The sequence below is a fragment of the Eutrema salsugineum genome, unplaced genomic scaffold (genome assembly GCF_000478725.1).
Source record: "Eutrema salsugineum unplaced genomic scaffold, Eutsalg1_0 scaffold_10, whole genome shotgun sequence".
Classification (NCBI taxonomy): Eukaryota; Viridiplantae; Streptophyta; class Magnoliopsida; order Brassicales; family Brassicaceae; genus Eutrema; species Eutrema salsugineum.
In genome coordinates this window covers 7,928,444-7,942,878 of record NW_006256908.1, presented here as the reverse complement: position 1 = coordinate 7,942,878, position 14,435 = coordinate 7,928,444, and the positions used below count along the sequence as shown (strand labels likewise).

Genomic DNA, 14,435 nt, shown 5'->3' with positions numbered 1-14,435 from the left:
ATTAGTTCCCGGTTAAGAGGAGATTAACCAGGATAATTAGCCACTAAATCAACAATACAAAACGCTAACTTAGAGCACAAATCAGCAAGAACAGACACATTTTTAGGGATTGCGAACTTTAAGCTTGAAACTAAAAGTAAAACTAGCTAGCCAGATCTGTAGACAGTAATTTGTTGATCTGTCGAGAAATCTTAGGGTTTCTCCAAACAGATTCTTCAGTAGTTAAATCTCGAACCATTTCACACGGAACCAAACATACTTCCTCCATTGATAGCTTCTCCTGGATTGCTTGCGAATCAAGCAAAACCCGAGTTTCGATTTCCACATTAGTGCTATGCGTCTGCAAATTAAACAGTACAATGAGAAATCACGACTAGGGTTTCAATTGTATCAAAGGGTAATTTTTGGAGTTAGTTATTACCTTCTTTGTGGCCTGCATCATTTGGAGAATCCCAACTTGACTCTGCAAGAACTTGACATACTTAGCGGCAGCTTGGAACATCTCAGCAGTGTTAAGTTTCTGGCCACCAGGGATGAGTTTTGCGAGCTCGTGAGTCTTCTCCGCAATTCGTCTTCTCCTCTCTCGAGCCGCCATGCTCTGAGATGAAAGCGTCGGTTTCTTGTTGTCACCTTGATCTCCTCGGCCTACCTTGAACGTTAAGGAGTAATCCGGGACTAGAAACTCTGGAAAGATAGAAGCTTCAGGAACGAAATCAAGGTCGTCGTAAGGGTTGAAGAAATTCGGATTAGGGCTCGGGCAATGGTTGTTAGTGTTACAATGGTAGCTCGAGTTAATGAGTTTCTGGCGTTTTGGCGTGGGGAGAAAGGAATCCAGGTTGTGAATTTCATCGAAGATTTCAGCTTTGGGGTAAGGGAGAGAGGTTTCTTGTGGAGGAAGAAATTGGTCGCAGAAAGCGTCGAAGTGATTGAGCTCTAAACGGGTTTGTGAAGGAGCTTCTTCTTGAAACAGTGGCTGGTGAAATTGCAGTTGCGGTTGAGATTGGAAGAAGAAACTGTCGGTCTCAGGGAGAATCGTATCCATATCGGGAATGAAGCAATCCTGGAGCTGGATAGGTGGATCCCAGTTAAAGAAGTGGCTTAAGCAATCCATGGACGACATTGAGGAGATTAAACCTGTAGAAAGGTAAAGAAGAAGGTGAAGCAATCAGTAGGAGTTACGAAGTATTTAAGTAGATGATTATTAAGCTTTTATTACTAGTAACGAGCTTAAAGATTAGACGTATAAAAGCAAATTAAACCATAAAAAAAAAAGACAAGAGAGGATATATGAGAGAATCAAAGACCTGGAGATAGAGGATATTGTCGTGTCTTTTGTTGTACTTCAATCCAAGTAGACTTCTGTTTACTCGTTAACTGTCTCGTAGATATATATGAGAGAGAGAAAGAGGTTAGGGTTTTAGAGCGGAAATAAAGGAGGAGTTACTATGGGTTCTAGATCTTTTGTAACGACCTTCCTAATTATTGGGGCATAAATTTTAATTTTGGCAAAAAAACTGTATCAAAATACGTGTAAAGAAGTGTCAAAATAGCTGAAAAAGTAGACATTTAAAAATACCATATCTGTAAATACTTTTTTTTTGCCAGCACCATTAAATTATAATATGCTGATGATTTAGAAAAATAAAAACTATTTGCATCGTGAGTTATCGTTTTATGAAAATTGAGACACATTTGTATTTTTTTTTTTTTGCATAAATTGAGCTTTATAAGCATAGTTTGGTACCAAATACAGTATTAGAGTAACCGTCAGTTGTAACTTGTAAGTTATTTTTTTGGCGGCTATTGAAATTAAAGCGTATCAATTAATGGAATAATATTTAATTAATCACCCTATATTTACTCTGCTTACGGTTACTACTCCTCACTCAGTAACTGCATCCTCTCGTCTATTTTTTAATCCTTCATTTTCTAAATAAGTGTTAAGTGCTGTAAAAAATATATCTGTCCAACAAAAAAAAAGTGATGTAAACAAAAATGTAAATGGTAAATTAACAATTTTTTTTATTCCTTCCCTTGTGGACTTGGTAAAAGAGACGGCGAGTTTGGCGGGTAAAGCAGGTTTCGTGGTTTCACGTGCCTCAGTCGTTACTTTGCCGCCAAGTTACTAACCCCTAGGTAAAACGGGCTTAAATGAGCTAAATGGGCCGTTAAATGGAATATAGAGCCGATTAAACAATTACTTTGAAGCCCATATGTCCATTTGTCTCTCTCCGAAAGGAGAAAAGAAAAATGAACAAAACTCAAGAAGCTCCTAGGCTTTTCTTCTTCCTCCATGGAGACACAGAAAACAAAGGGAAAATCAGAGAACTTAAAGAAAGACGACGACGAATGATCTTAAATGCTCTTATCTTGAAGCTATTACGAGAAGGCCTGGTTTTGATGTTTTGTGTAGTAATATGGTGTTTCTCGTCTGTGTGAATATCCGAGAACGAAGGAACGTAAATGCTTTGTACAGCTTTATGATCTTTGTTGCTGTCTCTCTCTAGTCTCTTCCTATGAAAATGATTTCTTTTATTTTTCTCTCTTAACTGTATGGGTTGATTTGGCGGGAGATTTTAAAACGGTTGACTTTCAACGTATACTTTTAACGTTTCCAAATTTATCTGGTCTCAATACTTTTTAAGTTGTACTATTATTTCCATGAAACTAGTTTAATTAGTTTTAGGTGGCTGTCGGCTGATTATATTGCTCTACACAGTCGTTTAGTCAGATAAAGATGGCCTTTTGCTTTTTGGCAGAATATTCTTCACTGGTGATTTTTTTTTATATAGAAGCAACAACCCAAAAGAGAGTCGTAAAATTAAATAGATACCCAGAAAGTTAGACACAAAAATTCAATAGAAGATATACCAAAAAACCCTAAAAACCAGAGGTCATAAGGGTAAAACCGTAAGATGTAAATCAAAAGAGGCATTGCATCTTGATAAAAAATCTCGATCAAACCTAAGTTGTTGCTTCAGCTACGGCAGATGTCTGTTGTGGTCAATTTCTTGAAATTGTGTTGACGAAAAAGTGTCGGAGTTCAAAATTTGTGTTGCACAAGACTTGATAAAAGGTCACTCTTGAGCAACACAAATTCATTTTTTCTTTGATTATTTTCTCAAACCACTCTCCTCCTTGAATCAACACCTTCATATATTCTTCCAGCTTCTTATTCTTCTTGCTCATCACACTCTTCCTTGATTTCACATAGTCTCTAATATATCCAGAATCTGAGTCGGAACCCTGTTTCGGAGCAGTGGAAATTAACAACGGTTTCATAAACCCTAATTAAGCGTGCGAAAAAGGTTTTCTTATTCATAAGTTTCGTCAAGAGACCGATTTAGACTCCTAAAATTTAAATCACTAGAAATTGCTATTTACCAGTATGAAATATGGAAGATGTATTACACATTTACACTGGTAGAAAAGGGTATTAACCAATAAAATATGGAAGATATATACAAAACATATGAGAGGATTTTGAACGAAAGCTTTAGGAACGATTTATGAACAACTTAAATACGGCATTTGAAAATTAAAAAGTGTAACTGCCCTTTTATTAATTAAATTGAAACAGACGAGTTAATGATAGTAAATTTGTGATTGGCCTAAACATTCGGCATACGCTTTCCCATAAACGCCTGACGTCTTTTTAGAATCCTTCATTTTCAAAAACATTAACTGTTATCTCTCTCAAGCTTTCACTTTCTCATCAATCAATTCTTGAGATGGCGTTCATCACTTCCTCGAAGCTTTTCTCTGTTTGTTCTGGTTTAAATTTGTTCTCTCCCATAGTTTGACTTTTGATTTAATGCTGTGTTGTGGTTTCTTTGTTACTTCTCTGGATTCTTTCTTTAGATTCTATGGTTAGATGATTTTGATCGTTTTTTCCAACTTTTTGTGTGAATATGAAGAGGTTTAAATTTCAGCTGGATAGTTCGTTGACACGGTTCATGACTGATCTAAGTTTGACTTTGTTTTCTAAGTCTTTTTAACTTGATATGAAATAGTCTGAAAGTTTTCTATTTTGATAAATCATGCAGAGCTTGTATCACACATGGCATCTAAATCTAGCGTAGCCACTAATGTAAGTGACCAAAGTTATGGATCCCAACCATCGATTGAAGATCAAATGGCCATTGTCGTTAAACGAGTGGGGGAGGTTAAGAGATTGGTTCATAAGAGCCCCCTCTACTGGGAATGTATAGAACTCCTTGCAAGAGACGAGGTTTCACGGGGCATATTCTATGCACTTCCAGATGGATCTAAGCTGCATTATCTAAAACGAAAGATAACAGCTTCCAATGAGGAAGAGGATGAACCCTTTTTTTGAGAGACATGATATGCCCTATCATCCCAATTCTACTACCTATAATCCTTGGTGGAACTGTGTTTTTATATTCATGGTTTATTTGTTGTGATTCAGTTTGATGTGGTACTGTGGTAGAATGTTTCATGTTCAGTGTTTATCTCGTTGTGATTGAATTTGAAGTTGTGTGGATTTTGAACTTGGCTTTGGTTTTATGCAATATGAAATCTATTGTGCTTTCCATATATGTTTTTTTAATTATAATTTGTGTTTTGTGTGTATATATTTGTTTTATGGTGGACAAGCCCAAATGTTAGGACTTAGCAGTTAGCACCACTTGTTTTTAGATGCAGACTAGTATAGTAACTCTACATATTATCCATAAGGCTTATATTACTTCTCGCTATTCATTTTCGAAGTCGTCTTCATATTTTAAACGTAAATCTGAGGAATGAACCACTAAGGAGTTCTTAAGGTTCATAATCGCAAAGACAAAGAAACAATTAAGAAGGTGACAAAAATGATAATAAAAATAATAATAAACGACGAAACAATTAAGAAAAAACAGAGATATCTACATGGATGATGCCATGATGGAGGTTTGCGTCAAGATCATAGTTTTGGTATAAGTTAACCACTTTTAGTATAGCTAGAAGTCTCTTAAAATAAAATTAGAATTCTCAGTTCTTCATATTATAATTTTATCTTATTGAGGGACATATTTTTGTTCATTGGTATTTTTCTATGACATTTTATCAAATAAAACTGCAACTAATATTTTGTTTCAGATCTCTAAAAACTATGGCGCGGTTCTGATGGATGCATAACCATTAATGAGTAAAATGAAATGATCTATACACCACCAAAGTACGACAGTAAGCACTCTGTAAGCAACAACCTATGCTTCCTTTGGCATTTGAGTGAAACGTATATTCTAAAAACCGGGTGTCTACAGTATAGTAATATATATCGACAGTAATTGAGCTATATTTTAGTGGCTGATTAATTTGTCAAATAAATAGAAAATCTCACTAGTTTACAAACGATTTGAATAATTTGGTTTGATACTTATCCCAAGATTGTGGTGAGAAAGTCTTCGAATTTTTCCCACGTGTATAATATTGGACTATAAATTGTAACTAACCATATCACATAGCCGGACCACTTTGGACCAGTCGATATCATCGTTACAAACAGTTCATTAAATCTAGGACCCATTGCAATTATTGGAAACAACTCAACCCATGTCAGAATTTTTTTTTTATAAAAAACTCAACCTATGTCTTGTGACTCTGCGCCAAGATTTCTTAAACGCACTTTTCACAATGGACCAATGACTTTGTTCGTATAGATAAAGGCAAATATTAGTTTTGTTTTTACTTAAGAAATAAGAACGTTACCTATTAGAGATTAACAAAAACAAGAAAAATTCACATATTGAAGATCAAAATCATTGATTCTCTTAGAGATTGAAACAACTATTTATAAACAAAAAAAAAAAAATAGACCGTACGCTTAACAAAGAAAATATAAACTTTACATGCTAATTTTTTTTATAAAAAAATTGGCATATTTTGCTTTTTAAGTAGAAAAATGCCCAAAATGTCTATACACTCATTTAGAAATATAAACTAAGCAAACGTAAAGAACCACAGTTCAAGACCAGTTGGCTGAAAATTTTGTGTATATCCTTGAACACTTGAACACATCACTAGAGATTTGCATATGATTATATGAACACAAGAAATGATTTCCATTTATTATAGATTTGAATTAATTACATCCAGAGATTGAACAAACCTTATTTAACACAGATTATTAACCATACATCCCCAACACCAAAAGAACACATCCGATGAATCTCTAATCCCATTGGATTCATCCCCAATTCAAAATCAAGATTTTTTTTATAATATTTTTGTAATACCCCAAGACCCACACAGTACAATCAAATCCAACAACGTGCACCAACTAAGCAAGAACCGGAATCCCTTGCTGAGACCGGAAAAAATTAGTCCGGTCGAACCGGGCTTTAACCTTAACCAACCTCAAGTAATTCCCTTTGAAATAACTATCCCCATAAACCTTAGCACCTTCATACGTCGCGTTATCTCCCGGCGTCGTGATTCCGATATCGACGTCTCTGTAATTAAAGAAAGCCTCTCTCGGATTCTTCGAAACAAACGGAGCCATAGCTTCTTTAAAGCTTCTCGCGATCGCCAAGAACTGCTCCTCAAGCTCATCTCCAGGTCTATACCAATTCATGAAATGCTCAATCATGAAGATGTTACCTCCTCTGTGCACAAACGGCGTCGCATCAGACTCAATCTCCGCCATTTTACCTCCCCAAGGATTCCACTGCATCCAAACTCGCCGTGGAAGCGGCGAATGATCGATCATCGTCTGGAAAATCTTCGCAAGTCCCTGTTTTGAGATCGGAGTCTGAACGAAATCGGAAGTTCTTTTCCAGTAGTATTCGTTGGTCGATATTCTCTTGAGAAGAAGCTGAATCGGTGCTTTTTCTGGGTAATTTGCCCAGAAAACCGTTGATTCGATCCATTTCTTCACCATACAATCCGATTTCGTCAAGTGTAGCTCAGGGAAGCTCTGTTTCGTTATGTTCAAAAGCCTCTCCGGCAAACCAAGAAACATTCCGATGAAAGAAACTTTAATCGTCTTCCCTTTCGATATTTTCCGGTTAATCGGTTTAATCTCTAACCGGATAAACAAATCTCTGTCGATAACCGGTGCCACTTGCTGCCATTTCCAGACCAAATCTACTGCTCCTTCTCTCACCGTTCTCTCGAGCTTAAAGACGGTGACTTTCTCCGGAACCCTAATGAGCTTAATCTTCCACGCAAGAATCACGCCGTAGCTCCCGCCGCCTCCGCCGCGAATCGCCCAAAACACGTCTTCTCCCATAGAACGCCGGTCACGGTAAACTCTCCCGTTCGCGTCCATGATTTGCGCGTCGATTATATGATCAATCGATAAACCGTGTTTCCTCATGAGGTTTCCGAATCCTCCGCCGCTGAAATGACCTCCGGCGCCGACTTTAGGACAAACTCCGGCGGGAAAGGCGTGGACTTTGCTTTTGCTCGCAATGTTGTAGTAAAGCTCGCCTAGTGAGGCTCCGGCTTGGATCCACACGGTCTCGTCGGTCATGTTAATGTCGATCTTGTTGAAGTTGTACATGTCTAAGATCACGAACGGCACCGGAGAAGTGTAGGAGAAGCCTTCGTAGTCGTGGCCTCCGCTGCGGATTCTGAGCTCGAGGTTCAGGAGTTTGCAGCAGGAGATTGCTGCTCTGATGTGGGTTTCGGTGACGGCGGCGACGATGGCTTCCGGTTTTCTTGTGGAGGTTGAAGCGAACCGGAGGTTTCTAACGGCGGCCATTAGGTTTGTGGAGAAAGTTGAGTTTGTGGGGATCACGGCGGTTCTGGAGTTGGGACTGTTGTGGTCGGCCGGTTGAGTGTCGAGACATCGGAGGAAATGTTCCGGCAGAGAGAGTGTTGGTGATGATGATGAGTAGACTCGTGGGATTGTGATAAGATGGATCAGAGAGAGTATGAGAAGAAACGTTGGTCGTGACCAGAACTTCATTTTTTTGGTTTGTTATTTTGTTGATTGGTTTATGAATATAATGAAATAGCCTTGTTGTGTTTGTGTGTGTATTTATAGAGTATAGACTAGAGTGGTGTTTGTAAAATAGCCTTGTTGTGTTTGAAAACTAGCATGATTTTTTTCTTTTTTGGGAGTTGGGACCCTCAGTAGTTGTTGCATGTGATGTGATTTTTTCATTGAGCCTGAGATCAAAATCCAATCCAAGGTGATCAAATGCAGAAGAACTACGTAAACAAAGTTTGAGTTTACACCTGTTGATATGTGGTAGGTTGATGAATAATATTATAATACGTAATTGTGTTAAATAGTCTACATGAATCTCTTATCACACGATTTATTTTTTATCGGTGGGTTTGGTTATAATCCTCGTGAATAGAAAAAAAAAACCCACATGTGTCGGTATTTCTTTATGACTTTATAAAATTCTCTCTTTAAATATACTTGTTTTCAAGTCTATCATGAAGTGTTTTGACTAAAATTGTAAAACTCCTAATATATTGGAGGCTTAAAGCAAATAAATTTCAATATTACAAGTGACAAAAAAATTGCCCTAAAAGATCACATAATCAAAATTATAAGAGATGCAAGAGAGCAACCAATTTAACAATAACATAAACAAATTTAACAAGAACAACCAATTAACCAACATCTTAAGTAATAATCTCAGACAAGGACATTTGGCTATAACATATAAGATAAACTTCTTACATATGGCCTTATGTCCACGTAAATGCTTTATATTGGGATAAGTATAAGTGGTTTTATTTCCACTTAGAGAATTGCTTTGGGTGATTTCCATAGTTGATGTGGAATACTCATGAATACCCACAAAATGTAGAAGCTGTAGACATCTAGGGCACAAAGAACCACAATGTTTGCAGCAAGCACCACTTAGAGACTTGCATCAAACAAGAGTTAAAGTCTTTGTCCCTATCTCTATCATGTATGTTGATGACCATAGATTTTATATATGGTGCTTCTGCCTCAGAAAATGCCACTAGCCTAGCAAGATTGTCTCCAAATCATCAATCTACAAACATGATCGATCCTGCTCTTACATTTCTACTTGCAGGACATGACCAAGTAATTTCCACATGACATATTCATACTCCTACAGAACCGAGTATAACTCCATATAGTAGTACCTCATATATTGATGAGGTTGCTCCTTGTGCTACAACACTACTGCAGTCGATGAGACTGTACCAAATCCTAGAACAGTTGTTGGAATAGACCAGTTGAGCTTAGGAATTCTAGATATTGTTGTGAGACATTCGCATCACAAATGTCATTAGCCAGATATAAGCCTTATATGATTAGGATATATCCTATGAAGTTAGTTCGTAAAGATAAGTTTTTAAGGAAAATAGGCCGACATACTTATTGTATAAAATACCATTGATAATCGATTTCTCTTGAATTCTACACTTTGGATTTCTCCACCCGGTAATTATAAAACACTACAAAAATTACCTTTGATCAAAACTGAAGATACTTAGAGAGTTTTGCTCAATTAATTATTTGTTTTGATAGAACGTCCATGCATTTATGTCTTGGCATTTTATAGAACTGCATAACTGATGATGTTACAAGCCTTGATATAGTAATATAAGAATTTATTATATCTACGCAAAAAATTGTTATTTAAACCCTTTATTAAAGTGAGACAGTTTAAAAAAAGGCTCAAAGAAAAGATGAAATATTAAAGTGATTTATATCAAAGTGTGTATTTTTGTAAGATGATTTGGATTTCATCCTAGAATATTTCCTAAATTGTTGAGACAAAATTTTGATTGTTAATTAGACGATCAAACATTTGTTTTAGGAGATAGCGTCAATGTGTAAAGCTGAATAGCTGAAATTCAGACCCAAAACGACAGAAAACGAAAAACAATCAACCTAATATCCATTTATTACCAAACCAAAAAGCGTCAATTTGTAAAGATCCGACGGATTTATATTTGAGATGCCATATCTCTTCACCCACTTCCAGTTTATGCGTTGAATGTTTCCTATAGGTCGCTATAATTTTTTTTTTTTTTTATATATAATGAAATTAATGTGTGATATATATGATGTTTTTTTGGATTGAAATACACTAGATTTTAACCCCGTGCATCCGCACGGTAATATTTTTTATTGTTTCACGAATTTTGTAATATAATTTGTGTTTTTTAGTTTAGATATAATTATTTTTATAAATATATTTTTTAATAAGTGAAAATATTGATTTTTGTGTTTAGATATATTTTTATAGTATTAAAATTAATTATAATTATAAAAATATAATTTTAACCCGTCTGCTAATATTAATTCAAAATAAACTATTATAAAAACATAATTCTAACTTTTCCGTTCATATTACCGTATAATACAAATATTTGTTAAAAGTTTGAGATGTATTAACAGTATTATTTAGCATTATAGTTTTCTAAAATTTAATCAACGAAGAGAGTGTACAACTGGTTTTTCAAACCACAGTTTAGTGTATGCAATAATTTTTAATTTTTTTATGTTTTGATTTTGTATGAAAAATATATTTTCGATATACAAGTATAATTCAAAATCAGTGATTTTAGTTACCAAAATATTTTTAACCCGGTTTTTTATATATATTTTTAGTTCTATGAATTTTAAAATATATATTTTTAATATTTAAATTATACATTTGAATTTTACCTATTATTTTATTATTAATTTATAAATAAATCATAATCGTAAATATATTATATAAGCAACATAGATATCATATCATTTACATCATTATAAATATTTTATATTTCAAATATGACCATTACTTTTCATATGAGAATTTTTTTTCCCAAAAATTCTAGATATTTTGATAAAAATGTTTAATAGTATAGAAATTATTTAAATTAGAATCTTTAAATCAAATCTAAAATCTGATTTATTATTTTTAATCAAATCAAATCAAATCTAAATTACCTATATTTAAGGAACTCTAAAAATATTTAAATTAATAACTAATTTTCGAAATTAAATATAAATAATTATTAAAATTATTTTTAAACACTTAAAACTAGAACTCTTATAAATACTACCATTGGAACTGCTCTAACAAATAAAATATCCCAATTTTTTTTGTATTTACCAAAATACCTAACATCTTTTCATATTTATTGAAATACCTGACATCTTTTCGTATTTACCAAACTATTCCATATCTTTTTTTATTTAACAAAATATTTTCTAGGTAATGGGGAAAATGACCGAAACATGCCCAACAAAACATTAATTTTAGTTTTTCTAGAAATTATTATAGGTCCAATTGAGCCCGTCTAACATATTTTTTTCACAGTTTTGATATTTACCACAATATTTAATAAATATTTTCTTAAAATCTGTAAAAATACTTTAAAAACTCATATTTCAAAACATTTAAAAACAGCGGAAATATATTTTTATTAAAATAAAGCTTTTAAAAGAATTTAATATTATGCAGAATGTTTTTATTGGTTATATTGTGCTTGAATAAATAATAAATAATGTTTTTAATATAAAAAAAATTGAATAAATCCTTAATCTATATGCAAAAACTTTAAATATCACTAGATTTTAACCCCATGCGTCCACACGAGAATGTTTTTTTTATTTCTAATATAAGTTGCATTTATCTTTTTTGTTTATATATAATTTGTTTTTGTTATTTATTTTTTTAAATCAAAAAATTGTTATCATATTTTAATTTTAAACAGTAAAATTTGTATATTAATAGAATAAAAGTATATGTTAATTAAGTATATATTGATCTAATGTTAATTATAAATTTTGTTATTATGTGAATTTAGATTTACACATAAACAAACTTTCTATGAATTTGCTAATCCATCTGTTTAGTTGTCTTAAATCATTTTTAATATCTTACATGTTTTGACAAACTAACCCGTATAAGACTATAATTATAATTGTATAACCCTATAAATATTTACTAATATGGAATATTTGGACCAATTGATTATGAAAAAATATAATAAGATATTTATTTACTATTTGTGCTATTAAAAAAAAAATATATATATATATATATATATATATATATATATATATATACGGGCTAACTTATTAGTTTAATTGTCTCAAATCATCTTAATATCTTACATGTTTTAATAAATTAACTCATAGACTTTAAATATATATATATAACTCTAATCAGCTCGATCATATTATTGTATAATATAAATATTTATTACTCTCAAATATTTGATATTTTAGACCGATTGTTTATGATAAAATACGATAAAATATTTATTTACTATGCATTTTTATAAAAATATTATTTAAATTTAAAATTTAAAATTAAATTTTTCCTGTATTTAAGAAATTTTAAAGTATTAAAATTATTATCTAAATTTTTGTAATAAAATTTAATTATAATTTTTTTATTTTTTTAAATTTAAATTAAATTGAATGCAAATTTTTGTAACTAAATTTAATTAAATTTCTAATAATTAAATTTAAATTAAAGATGATCTAGATTTTAGGAAATCTAAAAATATCTAAATTAATAACTAATTTTCGGAAATTAAATATAAAAATAAAATAAAATATTATAAAAAAAATTTTGGGAGTGTTTGGATACAAGCACTAAATGTGCTTCTGTTTTAATATAATAGATTGATGTTTTTAGTTTTTGTACGACATGAATAATTTAAAATTACAATGTAAATTGGTGATGCTATTTTATCTAGAGCATGTTAGTTTATAAAAATACAATGATTATGCGAAATGCAAAGAAAAAAAGTTCAAAAGTCAAAACTTGTTTTTTTCATCTTTATCATGATTTTACCATTTAGTCATTTTAACAAGGAGTGTTGGATAAAATAAAATAATATACTATGGATTATGGAATATGAATACCTTAACAACAAATTTTGGCTGCAAATTTTGATGTTGCCTTACCTCAAAACAATGCTATGTTCATCAAGACAATCACTTGTGATTGGCTGCAACTTTTTATGGTTCCTTTTCTAAAAACAATGCCATGTGTTCGTCAAGACCATCACTTAAAAAAAAGAATACCTTAACATCTGACTTCCATCTTTGTTCTTGTTTTTTTCTCAGTTATTTGTTCACCCACCTCAAACGCATAATATAAAAAAATAGAAAAGAATACTAAGAAAACAAACTTAAAAAGACAACGATCAATCAAACAACAACTATCTTTTTGTGCTCTGTTGTTTTACTTGCTTTACCAGCCTAAAGAAAAAATAAGTGGTTAATTTTTTTTTATAAAAGATTTTCTAAATAAGTGGTTGTTCTTTTTTCCAATTATTGTTGTTGTTTCCTTTCATAATGGTAGTAGTAGATTACAATTGCATCGTAATTGTGTGGATTTTATTTAATATTTGATGTTGGACCAGAAAAAATTATGATAAATTATGTGGTCATGGGGAGCGTGGTTGGTCCAACTTATCACACGTACGTCGGCTTTGCATCGCATATTCTGCAGTTATGTACCCATATATATATAATTACTACAAATAAACTAGCGATTGCAACTAGGATATGAAAACACTAATGACGAAAATACAGAAAGAGAGTCTCGTGGAAAAAGGCAAATATGAGATGTTTAATTCAACAACGACTATATTAATGTTTCGATCCCTACACAGATAGGAAAAAGCCAAACTAAACGTGGGTCGGTGTTTGCCCAAAAGTATTTTTTTTTTTTCAACTGGGATGAATCGAAAACAAAATCGAGACGCATACATCTTCTTCCTTGAACCCTAACCAAAGGCATGACCTTGAATCCCAAGACCATTTCTTGTTTGCTATTCATCTTCATCGGTGGTATAGAGACTCTGTAACCTTCAAATCAAAAATACTTTTATCCAAAGCTAAACGGATATCACTCGTCCTCACGTGGCAAGCTATTCTATATATTTCTTATATTTCCTTTATATAAAATGTTTTAGATTTTTTTTTTTTTCATTTTTTTTATTTGATCAAATTTCTATACAAATCAATTCAATTATTTTAGTCCAACAATAAATAAAGGGTTACATTCGGCAAATTGATTTCGAAGTCAGAACGTTTAATTTATGTTATCAATTTATCATTACTCAATAATCACCTATAATCTCACAAACTCATTATATTGCCACAAACTAATGTTTTCCTGTATGAACAAAAACAATAATGTAAAACTAAAAATGGAACAAAGAAAAAGATAAATGTTCAACAGATCAACATGACAAATCCTCCCGCCACTCAAAATTTGATCTTAACACACCATTCAAAAATTCACCCTCCTAGTTTAAAATTGGTAAATTCAAAAATCAATATTAGAATCCATGAAGAAGTTGTAAACCATTGTTAGATTGAAAAGATTATATAGGGATAACCGGATAAACAATAGAGTGTGAGCTGATTGGGTCAAAAGATATTTGGGCCAAAGGGAATTGAAATGGGCTGAAGGTGTTTAACGAGTAATGGAGAAGAACAAAGTCAGATGGGCAAAATTTAAAAGGTGAGGCCC

The 14,435-nt window shown here is 32.4% G+C and overlaps 2 protein-coding genes across 2 annotated transcripts; both read right to left on the bottom strand.

Moving 5' to 3' along the window:
- Positions 1–142: 142 nt before the first annotated feature.
- Positions 143–1,111, bottom strand: LOC18027051 (transcription factor bHLH53). Its single transcript, XM_006410572.2, has 2 exons — positions 422–1,111; positions 143–340 (listed from the first exon to the last, which is right to left on the bottom strand). Exons 1-2 carry the CDS (start codon positions 1,109–1,111, stop codon positions 143–145), a joined length of 888 nt encoding a protein of 295 aa, XP_006410635.2.
- Positions 1,112–6,041: 4,930 nt separating this feature from the next.
- Positions 6,042–7,964, bottom strand: LOC18027048 (berberine bridge enzyme-like 16). Its single transcript, XM_006410570.2, has one exon. It carries the CDS (start codon positions 7,913–7,915, stop codon positions 6,284–6,286), a length of 1,632 nt encoding a protein of 543 aa, XP_006410633.1. The 5' UTR covers positions 7,916–7,964; the 3' UTR covers positions 6,042–6,283.
- Positions 7,965–14,435: the final 6,471 nt, after the last annotated feature.